Source organism: Nanorana parkeri, unplaced genomic scaffold (genome assembly GCF_000935625.1).
Source record: "Nanorana parkeri isolate BGI_ZX_2015 unplaced genomic scaffold, ASM93562v1 scaffold49, whole genome shotgun sequence".
Classification (NCBI taxonomy): domain Eukaryota; kingdom Metazoa; phylum Chordata; class Amphibia; order Anura; family Dicroglossidae; genus Nanorana; species Nanorana parkeri.
The window spans coordinates 860,327-873,896 of record NW_017306317.1 but is presented as its reverse complement, the minus strand read 5'-3'; the positions used below and the strand labels follow the sequence as shown (position 1 = coordinate 873,896).

The window sequence follows — 13,570 nt, the reverse complement described above, 5'->3', positions numbered from 1 at the left end:
GGATGCCCCCTTTAAAATAAGGGGGTACCCAGATATCAAGCCCCCCATACAATGCAAGCGTTGGCTGACTCATTACCAGTGCACTCTATATATGGCTGATGTTCTATCTAAAAAGTGGATAAGCAGCAAACAGATTGATGCCACTAAGAGATCCTTATAGTGGCTAATCTACAAATCTCTACATTTACATATACAATAGCAAAAATATGGAATAGCAGGAATGTAAAAAGCCATTTACAAAATTACTTTAAGGTGTACACTGAAAAAAGTTTCATATAATATGTTCACAGAAAATAAATTATACTTTCCATTTATTAGAAGTTGAATTCACAGAAGCTCTGAAGGCAGTAATGCAGGATATCATCCTCAAGATTGTGCCGGTTCAAACGTCTTGTAATTGTGTTTAAATCTGAACTATAAGTTTTATTCACTTAATACCTCCGTGCATCATGTTCATTATTAATAGAATGGTACTTCCTAAAATACATGACATGCCATTAGAGCCACCAGGCAATGCTAAAATATGTTTATAATGCCCTCATGACTTAATAAACCTACATTACTGTGCCTCCTTGATACATTAAAGGTGGTTTACAAAAAAGTGGGCATGAAAATATAAAAGTCTAAATGTTTTACTCCTCATATGCACACAAAGTTGGCTGCGGACAATAACATATGGGTATGGCAAGGATAATGACTGTAGATTATTGCCTTTTAAAGTATTCCCAAAAGCTTTTGTTTGTTCAATAGCTTTATCCCATTTCCTCAATAGCTAGTTGGATACATCCATAACTGTCCCATAAAAGCCCTAAATGTTTTTCCAGAAGGCCTCATAATGTCCAAAGGCTTTTAATGCAACACATAAAATCAATAGCAGAAGCACGCCAAGGCTGTGCTTACACCAGACAAGGAACTTATTGGGTATTCATTTGCAATATGTATCAATTACTCCCCGGCTAAAAAATAAATGAACCTCTATGTAGTCAGACATTTACTTATGGGAAAATAGGTAATGTCTTAGTCCCCTCTGACAGCAAACAATTTATTTATATATGACAAACAGACAAATAGATATAGGTAGACAGATGGGTAGAGTGTAGGGCTTAAGAAACAACTCATTGCGATTGCTTTGGTGCACCAAAAGACCCTTACAGTGGTCAAATTGGTCTTCTGGCATAAAAACATTCACCCCTCAAATATTAAAAGTAGAAGAAAAAAAATTAGTCACACAAGTCAGGAGAAAATGTTCTATTAGTTTAAAATGCCTAGTCCTTGCTTCAACAGATCTCTCATCTTCTTTTCTGCACAATGTGGCTCTTATGTCATTTTTGTGTGAGATCCACTACAGTTGATGAATAGTGATAAATAGTATTGATGAAGTCAGCCTCATTTTTCAAGAATTGGAAAAGCTGGTCGTACCTTTTGACGTTCACCAGGCTATCACTGTTAAATTCATGCAGTCGGTGCACTCTCCTGACATGACATAGAAGCAGTCACTAGAAAGAGAGTATACAAGTAATTGTATTTAATTCAGTAATGGAAAAATGACATAACATGTAAAGAAAACTGCCAAAAGTCATCTACCATATGTGAACTGGGGGCTGGTAGCGACTGTAATGCTTCCTGCTGTAAGCAGCCTTTCAGGCACAGATACTTGTCCAGTGACTTCTTTCAAACAGGTGGGTTTATTTGTGCTATTTACAGGTAATTACACTGTACAGTGTGTGCTGTACAGTGCTCCTAAAACAAAACACCAAATACAAAACCTAGCCATCTCCTGGTGCTAACTACATATTAATACAGTCCTGTCTACCAAACTGAGCAAACCCGACGCTCATCAGCCACAAAATACATAGTTTACGTTTCAACAACTGTGCTGCTCTGACAGACTCCACCTGTCTGTTATCCAGGCTGCAGAGCAATGTATATGTATCTTACCTGCTGTAATATTTCCTGTCAGGGAGAGATGCAGACCTGGGTTGGATCAGACGGTCTTGAAATGTGTATGACAGGAACTTGGGCATATACAATATGTTGGTGCTCAACGCATTCATTTGTATGTTTGCGAGTGGGGAGTGGAACCAACATAGATGTTTTTTTCTTATTTCAACACTTTTTTTCCAATTAACTTTATTGCTATCACAAGGGGGCTAAGAAGCCCCCCCCCCCCATGTAAGAGTGTTGAGCAGGTGACAAGTACTCTTTCTATGATATCAAATGGTCTGAAAAGCCCCTAATATCTTTTCTGCCCCAGCCAGTCAAACACAGCTTGATTCGCTGTTTACCCAGCTTTGCAGCTAGAATTTTGACAGTACTGACACTTTCTTATCTTATATCAATCTCAGACATCTAGAGTCTAGTGTTTTTTCTTTTGTCTTTGCTATGTGTTGACATGTGTGGTGTTATCATGCCAACATCAATAGAGCTCTCCAAGGCCGTCAAAAGAAAGTTGTGGATGCCTATAAGTCTGGCAAGGAATTTGAATAAAAAATCACCAATTAAATAAATGATTCTACTGTAAGGAAATTAATCTACCAATGACGTAGATTTCAAACAACTGCTTATTTGTTTGGCTCAAAGTTTACCTATAAGGCCTGGCGTTCCAGGTCCACCAAACCCTCAGGCATTAAGGTCGGCCCCTACCTTTTAAAGTGGAAGGACATCTGTTAGCCTTTGCGGATGCTTGGACAGCTTGCATCTCAGATTCTTGGTTGAGAGTTTTGCTCTCAGCCCCCTTTTCAATTCATCACTTCCAACTTCTTGTGTCATCACACAGAGTAGCAAATCTTCAGGTAGCTCTTCCGGGTCTTCTGAATCAAGGTGTCAGTGCTCCAGTTCTTGTGGCAGAATGGTTTCAGGGGTTTTACTACAGGGACCAGGCTGTCCCTGGCTTTGTGGCTCAGGAATCCGTCTCTGGAGTCGGGGAAGCTTTTCCTGGCCACTTTTGAAAGATTCCCTGACCTGTTGGGCTACAGGGAGTTTTGGGCACTTGTCTGTGCAAAGGGACTAGACATCAGTTTGAAGGGATGGAAACAAATGTTGCTGTGTTTGCATCAGTGGGAGGAAAAATGCTGCTTTGGCATTTGTGTCAGTGGGATGAATGGGTAGAGGGGAGCTCTCTGTGGTGCTTTAACTAAGGGTGGCTCTAGGGGAGGAAGGGGAGCTGAAGGGCTCTGAGGAGGTAAGGTGAGCAGTATTCTCTCCAGCTCTCCCTCTCTCCAGCTCTCCCTCTTTCTCTCCCCCCGCCCCTTTGACATGAAGGTGGCAACTCCATCCCCAGAGTTGGACCTGGCTTTTCATCTAAAGAGGCACTGTTCCACCCATCCCTACACCCTATTAGGTTGTGTCCAGGGCACATTCAAATGCAAATCATGTGGCATTAGCCTACAACATAAGAACTTAGAAGGAATAGACAAGACTGCAACTATTTTAAAATAAAAGTATATGTATTTGTTTAATGGATACTTTGTGTTTTTGCTCACATGTGAAACAACAGTTTCAGATGGCCATTCACCTAAATGGGTAAAAAGCGTGACCGGGATATAAAGATAACAATAAATGTAATATACAGTGTATCCAAGCAGTGTGGGTTTTTTTTGTTTTATGTAAAGCGTTGGGAACAGCCACTGTCAGTCTAAATGCAGAAGCCATGCCTAAACACAAAATTCAACATTCTTCCACCACTTGCTTCCACTACAGCTCTGACAGCTCACATCTATTACACAGCGAGTCAGAGCAAGTGAACAGTGGAAGACTGCTGTCTTCTGTGTTTTACAAGTGGCTGCACCCAGGGTAGCTGCCACTTCTGACACCCCCCCATCTCGGCCCTGCCTGCATTATGGGTGGAGGGTGCTGAATGTGGCCCTACTGGCTTCCAGGCTCAACAACAAACTGGACAGGTTTATCTCCAGGTACAAGGATTCTCCAGTGGAAACAGTGTATACTTTAGTGTTTCCGTGAGAACAGTACAACCTGATCTAAGCCTTTCCTCCCTTAAAAGTCTTCATTTGCTTTGCATTATCAAGGTGGAGAGCGTTCCTGGGCTCTTGATCCGCCCAGGCAGATGTGGTACTTTGACTTGATAAACCTCCAGATGAACGCTTTCTGGGCTCTTTCAAATCATCCAGATCTTCTGTCTCAAGGAATGACTTATCATACTTCACAGTCTCTGGCATTAATGGCATTGAGGTTGAAACACCGTTTCTGAGGGATCAGGGCGTAGCTCAATTGTTTATTACCATGATGTTAAAAGCTTGGAAGTCTTCTCGCAAGGCTCATTTCACACACTGAAGGTATACTTCACCTGGGGTGAGTCTCGAAGCTTTAACCCTAGAAGATTCTATGTGAGATGAATCGTCTCCTTCCTACAGCTGGGTCTGGACCAGCATTTGGCTTTCTGCACCAGTAAGGGTCAGACCTGTGCTCTTGCTATCTTGTTTTTCTAGGTGACTCAGACAGACCATTGTTTAAGCGTAGGGTCTCAAGGGTCGGGTTGTATCCTTTCCTGTCAAAGCTTTTCAACATCAGGCTACTTTTTCACAGATTTACACGGCTGCCCCCTGGGTTTTCCATGCACACGCTCTTTGAGCTGCAGACAGTCCTCAGTCCTGTTGTTGTTTTCTTGGGCCTGTTAGTGTTTGTTGTCTGTGTTGCCAACCCCCAGTTGGACTGCTTTTGGACCTCCTGAAAATTAAAGGATTCTTGTGTCCATCGGTGGGTGAAAAAAAAACAAAACAGGATTTTTGTACTCGCTGTAAAATAGTTGTCAGTTAAAGCCATAACATGGCCAGATATACTTTGCTACAAAACTGCTGGTAGTAGGAAGGTTTTTTGGGGCTAGCCTACAGGTTTTTTTTGTTTGCCAGTGTCCAATCCTCCTGTAGGCAGAAGTATAACCAAAACTTTAAGGCTTTCCACATCCCTCATCGGATTCCAAAAGCATTTTACAATGAGTACAAAATTTCTCTTTTATTTTTGATATTTGAGTCATTGCTATTACATTTTTTGTGAGATACAAACACTTGTCCATTCAAGTTCAAATTTCAAAGGTTGCTGAATAGACCTTGCTGTGAAATGTTCTAGTGCAGTGTATAAAGCTAAGTTGGGTTGCCTGTCATAAGAACAGCATGTCAGACTTGCACAAAAGAGAACTCTCTCAAATGGCATTTTCAGATTTAAAAAAAATAAATCCAAGTTTTATGTTTTGTCTTCGCTGTATATGTAATGCATTTGCAGCAGACTATGTTTTTGCCTTTTTGTAATAATTCAAACTAGATGGAATAGGTATTTATGATACATTACCCTAGGCTTCCACCCTTTAAAAAGGAAAAGAAACAAATTTGTTTGCTGTTTTGTTAATTCATGTTAAACATCACTATTTATAAAGAAACAATATTTCCACATTGCATGGAAAATCTTACATGCTATGCAGTTCCACAGCATGCAGTTTTTCAGTAAAGGTTTTCACTACTTTCAGAATTTCCAAATAACAAAGTAATGGTCAGCACGAGTTAAATATAGATTCTAGAACATGTCATCCGTAACCTTGAACATGCATAAAGTTATGTAAATATATTCATTGTTTTGTGATATATTCAGTATATCCTGGACAGATGAATCAGAGCTGCAAACCCAGGGTGTTAGTCGATCACAAAATAATTCAGTGTCAGTTAAACCGCTGCCCACTTCTCCTTGGATCATCTGTAAATAAAAGGTGTTATCTGTTGTACATTGCAGACGGCGGCAAAGAAGTTCTATCTATGCACCAAGTGTTGTTGTACTTGATTCGAAGCAACAAAGCTTTGGTTCCAGAAGAAGAAATTGCAAACATGCTCCAGTGGGAGGAGCTAGAGTGGCAGAAATATGCAGAAGAATGCAAAGGAATGATTGTCACTAACCCAGTAATGGTAAGTTTTCCTGAGGCTTTTGCCTTTTTTGTGCTCAGACAAACTTGTACGTAATAAACAGTGATTTCTCTCAAAGCAACTGTAAACATCTCCTATATTTAAAAAGACTCTGCCGCTATGTAATAATAACTGAACACAAGCTCAGCCTATATAGAAAAGCATTAATACTTTGTTGTCCCTCGTCCAAGCTCCTTTGGGATAATCTTGCTGTTAACTCTGTCAGGTGTCTGTGTGTGTTGGTTACCTGGGTTCCCTGCTGCACTCCTTGGTTCCAATCACTGACTACTATGTCTCTACCGTCAAGTAAACAACAGTTTTAGAGCAATTCCATAAAAGTGAAATTAAAACAAAAACAAAAAAAACTGTGACATAACACTAACAGGGTTATTCACAAAGGGGTGAAGAGTTTGGAGAAGGCAGGAGAAGTGAACAATCTAGGACAACATAGCTGAACGGGAAAGTAAGCTGAATTGGAGAATTTTTTCAAATCAGCTATTTTGTCCTAGATTGTTCACTTCTCCTGCTTCTCCAAACTCTTCACCCTTTTGTGAATAACCCTGTAATTTTGGTAAGATTGTCCAATGGAACACAGTGATTTGAGTAAGCTTTTTATACATGTGGTCAGTGGGTCTGCTTCCTAAAATCCTACCTTCCCACTCGCTGTATAACCATTTAAATAAAATGTTGATTGGTGGCTTGTTTGCGAATACACCTTTCAATTTACAAACGGGTAAGAAAAAGCACATCCCAGATCACCTGTTTACTGACAAAAGAGTATGAGGAAGACCAGTGCATTATAGCAGTGCCACCATATAAACGTATGATATTAAACCTTGCTTTTTTTTGGCGGAGATCCACATTTACATTTTTTGAACATCCTTCTTGTTAAAATGTGTCTCTCTCCTCCTTCTGCAGCAAGCCCACAAACCACTGATCCCCCCTGCCTGTTTGCGGGCGTGTCTTCAGCTAGCCAGCTGCTGAGGAGACACACGTGTGTGCACGTTCCCAGCTGAGACCGTGCTTAGCTGTGTGGGTCCATAGACACACTGTGCACAGTAAGCCACACCCTGGCTCCCTCCACCGCGCTTTTCCTAAAAGCTTGACGGACAGCAGAAGAAGCCTATTGCTCCTCTGTCCTTAGTACCCTTCCCAACAACAAGGAAGTTCAGGGAACACTGCAATCTTCCTGAAGCCGGCGGAGGTGACAAGCGACCACAGGTAAGTGTGGAGGGTGGGGGGACAGGGGAGAGGTACCTCTCATGGAGAGGTACTGAGCTTTTTTTTTTGTACTACCCTAAAGTGTAACTATACTGACCGTAATGAACCTGAAGGTACTGCAGGCACCTGCATTTTGCCTTCACATAGGTTTTAGGAATCTATCAGCATGCTTGTGAACATCCCCGGACTCTTTCTTAGACAAATATTAACTTCAACTAGGATGCCCATGCTTGGCCATACCCTTTTTACCAGTTGACCTTGGTATTAGTATAATAGGGTACAATGGGGGACAGTGCTTGTGGAGTGCTCTGGAAGAATATTGACACTGTTTTGGACCTGCTCACAATATTCTTCCAGAGCACTCCACAAGCACTGGACCAAGGATCAGGTATCTTTTGTACTCTGGCCCCTAGACCAAAATGAGCAGTTAACCCTTGCAGTACAATGGTAGCCCCACTGCACGGGTTAATTTCATTAATTCCTGGGGTTCTTTTTTAAACTGGTCATATGTGCAAATGCCACATATATAGTTTGCTCATATGTTTCTGTAAACTCTGAAGTGTTATTTCAAGCAGTGTTCTCAACTCTGCCCGATTCGCTTTTGTAAACTACCGAACACTTTCCCTATTTTATGAAGATGAGGACAAGGAAGGTGTTCTGCAGGTCTAACACACTTCCTGTCATGGTGTGACAAAACTGCTGCTCCTCCACAAACACAGTATAATGAGTGAGTCTTGTCATCCTAGTGCAGAAAGTGCATTACTGGCAGGATCATCAGGTTAAAAGTAAACTATTGAAGCCACCACACCTAAGGACTGGTAAGCTGCTTTATATTACATTTCTGTTTGTTGGTTTAGGTTCGAAACACCTTAACTGTAGTTTCCTTCAAGTGATCACTCAAGGTTAAAAAGAGCATCAAACATTGCCCTTTCTGTCTGGAAGCTTTGTGTTTACTGGAAAGTGATTGGACCCCTTTAAAGCTTTATCCCTTCAATAAAGAGTGTTTACTATGTTATATGATTAAATAATGGGAAACAGAAAACATCTTTATGAGAGCTTCATGATGTTACGCATTCTCAGCTGTTTCAGCAGCAGTTCATTAAACCAATACACTAATAAACATTCTTGAAGACTTTATCCACAGTTTGATCATCCGCTTCTTCCCAAGACCTTCATTCTTGGTGTTTGCATGATTCATGTATTGTAACTGACATTGAAGAAGTAGCTGTGGAATCCCCAGAATGGCATCCTGGAGCTCTCTTAAGCTAAGCAAAGACTGACAGATGAAGGTCCTCTGCAGTGTTATACAAACTCTGTGTTGTGATTATGTACCAATTTTACTTATATTTTTTTTTCCTTTTAAGAAACCTAGCTCCGTTCGAATTGATCAACTTGACCGCGAGCAGTTTAACCCAGAAGTGATTACTTTCCCTATTATTGTGCATTTTGGTATAAGACCTGCTCAGCTGAGTTATGCTGGAGATCCACAGTAAGTTCATTTTTTTCTATACGACACACAATGAATGGTGTTTGTTTCCAGTAACAAATGTTATTACATACACATGAGCTGTACATACACACTGTTCTTATTTAATATAGCTTTGCTGTAAATAAGTGTTATAATTACTTGGCATGTTATTGCATTGGATGTTGTAATGAACGGTTAAAGCTGAACTCCCGGCAGATGTAAACGATGCCGCTCTGTAATCAATAATACATCCTCAAATGTACAGTATGTTATTATAAATTCAAGCAGTGTAAGCACCTAAATGGGACTTGGTTTCGCCGTTTGCAGTCCTTGTACAGCAGAGCTCAGAGAGGGGGAGGGCAAAGCAGCACACGGAGCCAATCAGGTGTGTTTCAGTGCAAAGAGCATGCTGGAGCAGGAGGAAAGAACATAGAGATGGGTTCATCAGCGGCCTGCTTCTTCTTTCACTGTCCAGTAATAGGGTGGGGAGGGGACCTGTAAGTAAAACTAAAACTGCTGCAGAGAAAGATTGCGTACTCCCACACCAGGCAAGACTGTGGTGTTTGACAGAGCTGTGTAAACTCAGGGCAGGATGGATATAAATGGAAATCTTTTTGGCAGAATAAACAGCTGTCATATATGCATTTCATCAGTGTATCTAGTCCAGGGGTACCCACAATTTTTTTGTCTTGAGATCTACTTTTCAAATGACAATCTCAATGAGATCTACCAACCTTTTTTTAAAAAAAACAAGCACATTAAAATGGTTGCTGGAACTTCTGCCTCTCTCGCGCGCACACTTTCTCTCTCTCTCTCTCTCTCTCTCCCCAGCACATATAGGTTTAGTTTGATTAATAAAGCCTGTTGTGCGCTAGTAGAGTTACTGTCAGTGAAACCACAGGTCAAATGAAATAGACCACTAGGCCCAGGTGCATAAGCAGCTGAAGTCAGATGCAAATAATACATGTTCCTATATAGGTTGAGCGGATCTTCCATTTACCCCCTTCAAATTTGTGGTGTAGCCATCTTCAAACTTTGTTATATTTTTAGAATAGTCCTCCGTCAAGTTGAGTCAGCTTTATTATTGGCTTTTCACAAGGACATAGCCAGTAATCAAAACACAGAATATTTGTTGTCTGGGTGCCCTTTGGGAAGATTTGCCCTCATTTCTTGTTCCAGTGATTAACACTAAAAAGTGATAGAAAACTCCCCAACAGGAATACAGACAACAGTTCAAAAAGGTTTGGATGGCGTCGTTTTTGTAAAACATACAGAGGGGGATTTATCAAAACTGGATCAGGCAAAATCTGGAGCAGCTGTACAAGGCAACCAATCTGCTTCTGTCCTTCATTTTCAAATCTTAACTGAACAAACTGGAGAGAGAAGCTGATTGGTTGCATGGTTTTGATCTCCCCTCCCCCCCGTATCTAAACCCAAAAACAAATATTTAATATATTGCATCTTACTAGTCCTTAGATATGTTGGCTGCATTAGCTTTCTCTTTTTCCTCTATTTTTACCTGGTGTCTCTTTCAGTAAATGACCTTCAGTCCTAGGGTGCCAACAAGATATGACTATGGAACGCCTGATTGGCTGCAGAGCTTGTGTGACAAAGAAATGATATACGCAGAGTGTTTCCACCTCCCTCTTGTGTTTCCCTGATAGGTAGCAAAGGTAGACAGCCCAAGCTGATGCACAATGGTGTTCCACACTATTTGGAATATTGAGGTGCTTTACATTTTGTTTTTAATCCATTAAAAAACACTTTCCATGGTACCCTTTACCCTGTATCTGGACTTTCTATAGAGTAATCGTAAAACTTCTATTTCACGCCGTTTACTTTTTTTTAAATCTTAGGTTGTTTTTGTTATGCCAGCTATAGGCATTACATAGCAATGTAGTTAGGTGGCAATGAATATACTTTATAAAGTGAATGCACAGGCTTGTTTTGAGACCAAGTATTGGACCCAAAATGTAAGCAGTATATACATCTGTGGTATTTCTTTAATTAAACAGAAGAAGGCGTTTAGAATTTGGATGTAAAAATTGTAGAGAATATTGAAGGTGTGATACTGCTTGGGTGGCGGTGGAACAGTCCTTTCCTCCATTCTTTACAAAACACAAAAATTCCCCAGCCTCAACCTGCCAGCCAGTCTGCAACCAAACAAATAGTCCTGTCAACAGTATGCGTGAAAATCAGAGGTTTTAGTTGCACAAACTTTTGGCCAAAAATATGTAGAAGCCACACTGCCGCGCCAAGGCACCTCTGCAAAGTGTGGTCCTAACTCTATGTATCCGAGTCTCCAAGTGTGAGCATATTAATAAAGTCGATAAATTACATGCAGGTGTACCTGGAGGTAGCCAACTCCTCCTAATAAGGTGCAGGGACGCACTGGAGGCCCAGCAACCAAAAATGCACGCTGGGACTCCAGCGCGTCCCCCAAACAAAAAATTCATCTGACTTCAGCTGCTTATGCACCTGGGCCTAGTGGTCTATTTCATTTGACCTGTGGTTTCACTGACAGTAACTCTACTAGCGCACAACAGGCTTTATTAATCAAACTAAACCGATATGTGCTGGGGAGAGAGAGAGAGAGAACGTGCGCGTGCGAGAGAGGCAGACGTTCCAGCAACCATTTTAATGTGCTTGTTTTTTTTAAAAAAAGGTTGGTAGATCTCATTGAGATTGTCATTTGAAAAGTAGATCTCAAGACAAAAAAATTGGACTAGATACACTGATGAAATGCATATATGACAGCTGTTTATTCTGCCAAAAAGATTTGCATTTATGTCCATCCTGCCCTGAGTTTAGGTGCAGGGACGCACTGGAGGCCCAGCAACCAAAAATGCACGGGAATTTTTGTGTTTTGTATTGTTGTAAGCCTTCCCAATGTGCGCCCTGCTATAAAGGCTGGTTATAGATTCATGCATGTACCGTCTTTTCTAGTTTGACTATTTTTGGCCTCCAGTGCGTCCCTGCACCTTATTAGGAGGAGTTGGCTACCTCCAGGTACACCTGCATGTAATTTATCGGGGCACCGGACTTCTCTCCTGGCCTACAGGATGCGGTGTTCCTCCATTTGGGGAAGCAGGATAAGTTCCAAGCCTTCCACTTTCTCCGCGGACCTGCGTGGCCCACTTTCCCTGAACTCACTTCGGATGCCTCTTTGACAACATTGGGATTTTGGAGACTACGTCAATTGACACACTACCTATCCTCGCTGCCATATCCAATTTTTATTTTCTAGGCCGCTATCCCCGTTTGGACGGGAGTGCACTACAGCAGGCCCCCTATTTAAAACATTATCCCTCTGTTACAAACTGCTTATCTTCCCGGACCTTGATCAACCTCTACCTTTCCTCGAGGGGTTGGCGAGGGACCTGTGGGTCCAGTTTACCTCTGCTGAGAGATCTAGGATTCTGCAACTCTCCCTGGGGTCGTCTATCTGCAATAGATCCCAGGAAACTGGATATAAGATATTGACCAGGTGGTACCGAACCCCCCATAGGCTCCATGTGATCTTCCCTGAAGTACCGGACAATTGCTGGCCCTGCAGTTCCTCCCCAGCTGACATATATCATGTTTTTTGATCCTGCCCATTGCTATTAAGCTTTTGGACCCAGGTCAGGGACATAATGCAGAAATTTACTGACAAGCAATCCTTGCCACCTACCATACGACAGTGGCTCCAACGAGTTAATGATATTAAGCATATGGAAGATCTCACTAGCTCCATAAAGGGAACAGTGTCTAGATTCTCCTCCGCATGGTTCTACTGGACTGAATTCCTCGACTCTACAGAATACCAGCACTTAATGAGCAGTTATGATTTGCGGCCTGAGTGAGAAAACACCCTTCCCACCCGCCTTTTTCCCTTTCTTGCTTTCTTCCCTACTCCCCTCTTCTTCCTCTTTCATGTTGTCTTGCCTCCACGCCCCTTACATCATCCCTGTCATGTTAGGATCTCAGTTGTTCACCGGGCACTGTACATTGTAGGCCTGCATTGTAACATAAAGAACTCCCCATGACTTTACACACCTTGGGGATTGGTTCCTGGTCTAGCCCCCGGGATTTCACTTTCTTTGTGCGTGGCAGGGTGATGTATGGGGTATTCATATGGTTAAAGTGTGCTGTGACAACGTTTTATGTCATGACTATGATATTCCTTAGGCTGGGTTCACACCTAGGCGTATCGAATATGCGCGTTTGTCAGTAAAAAAACGTGCGACAAACGCGCGTTTCCGAGGGCTACCTGGCTGTATCCCAATGGATACGAGCGACAAAAACACCCCAAAGAAGCTCCTGTACTTCTTTGGGCGTAGGGCATTTTGGAGCGCGTTCATACGGCCTGTAATACGCCCAGGTGTGAACCATACCCATAGGAAATAATGGGATTTCGGTGTTTGAGCGTTTTGCAGAGCGTAGGAACGCGCTACAAAACTCCCAGGTGTGAATCGGGCCTTACCGTATGACACTGTTATTCGCTCTATATGTTTGTTTTATTTCTGATAAAATCTTTCTTAAATAAAAACACAATTTATAAAAAAAAGGTGTGATACTATGGCAGAGTTCACACAGGTGGAAGTCTCCACCACCCTTTAAAGAGCGATCTGCGGTGGACTACTTTTCAGAGGGCGGTGGGGCAAAAGTTGCCCAGCATTTAGGAGGTAATAGTGCTGCCTCCTGAATGCATTTTTTAAAATCCCAATGGGGATATGTATTTGCAATTAGCACGGTTCCATTCATTGCAATGATCATGTTTGGCAAGCGGCACCGCCTGAAAAGCGCGACATGCTGTATATTTTTTTGCTGCAACACAAAGCAACGCAGCCATGGCAATTAAGCAGTGTTGAGCTGCAGTGTTGACATTGCAGCAGGTGACCTCAGTGCAGTAAAACCGCAAATCAGCCGCCTGGTTTTATCACCTCCTTGCCATCCGTGTGAACGAGGCCTTCTCATTTCCTGGGAGATAAACTGG

General features: G+C 42.0%; 1 protein-coding gene across 1 annotated transcript in view; it reads left to right on the top strand.

The window, feature by feature from the left end:
- Positions 1-13,570, top strand: part of DROSHA (drosha ribonuclease III) — a 239,833-nt gene that overhangs the window by 85,728 nt on the left and 140,535 nt on the right. Inside the window, exons 13-14 of the mRNA XM_018574114.1 lie at positions 5,737-5,906; positions 8,489-8,613. Coding sequence (XP_018429616.1) covers positions 5,737-5,906; positions 8,489-8,613 — 295 coding nt within the window. The remainder of the gene's footprint in view (positions 1-5,736; positions 5,907-8,488; positions 8,614-13,570) is intronic.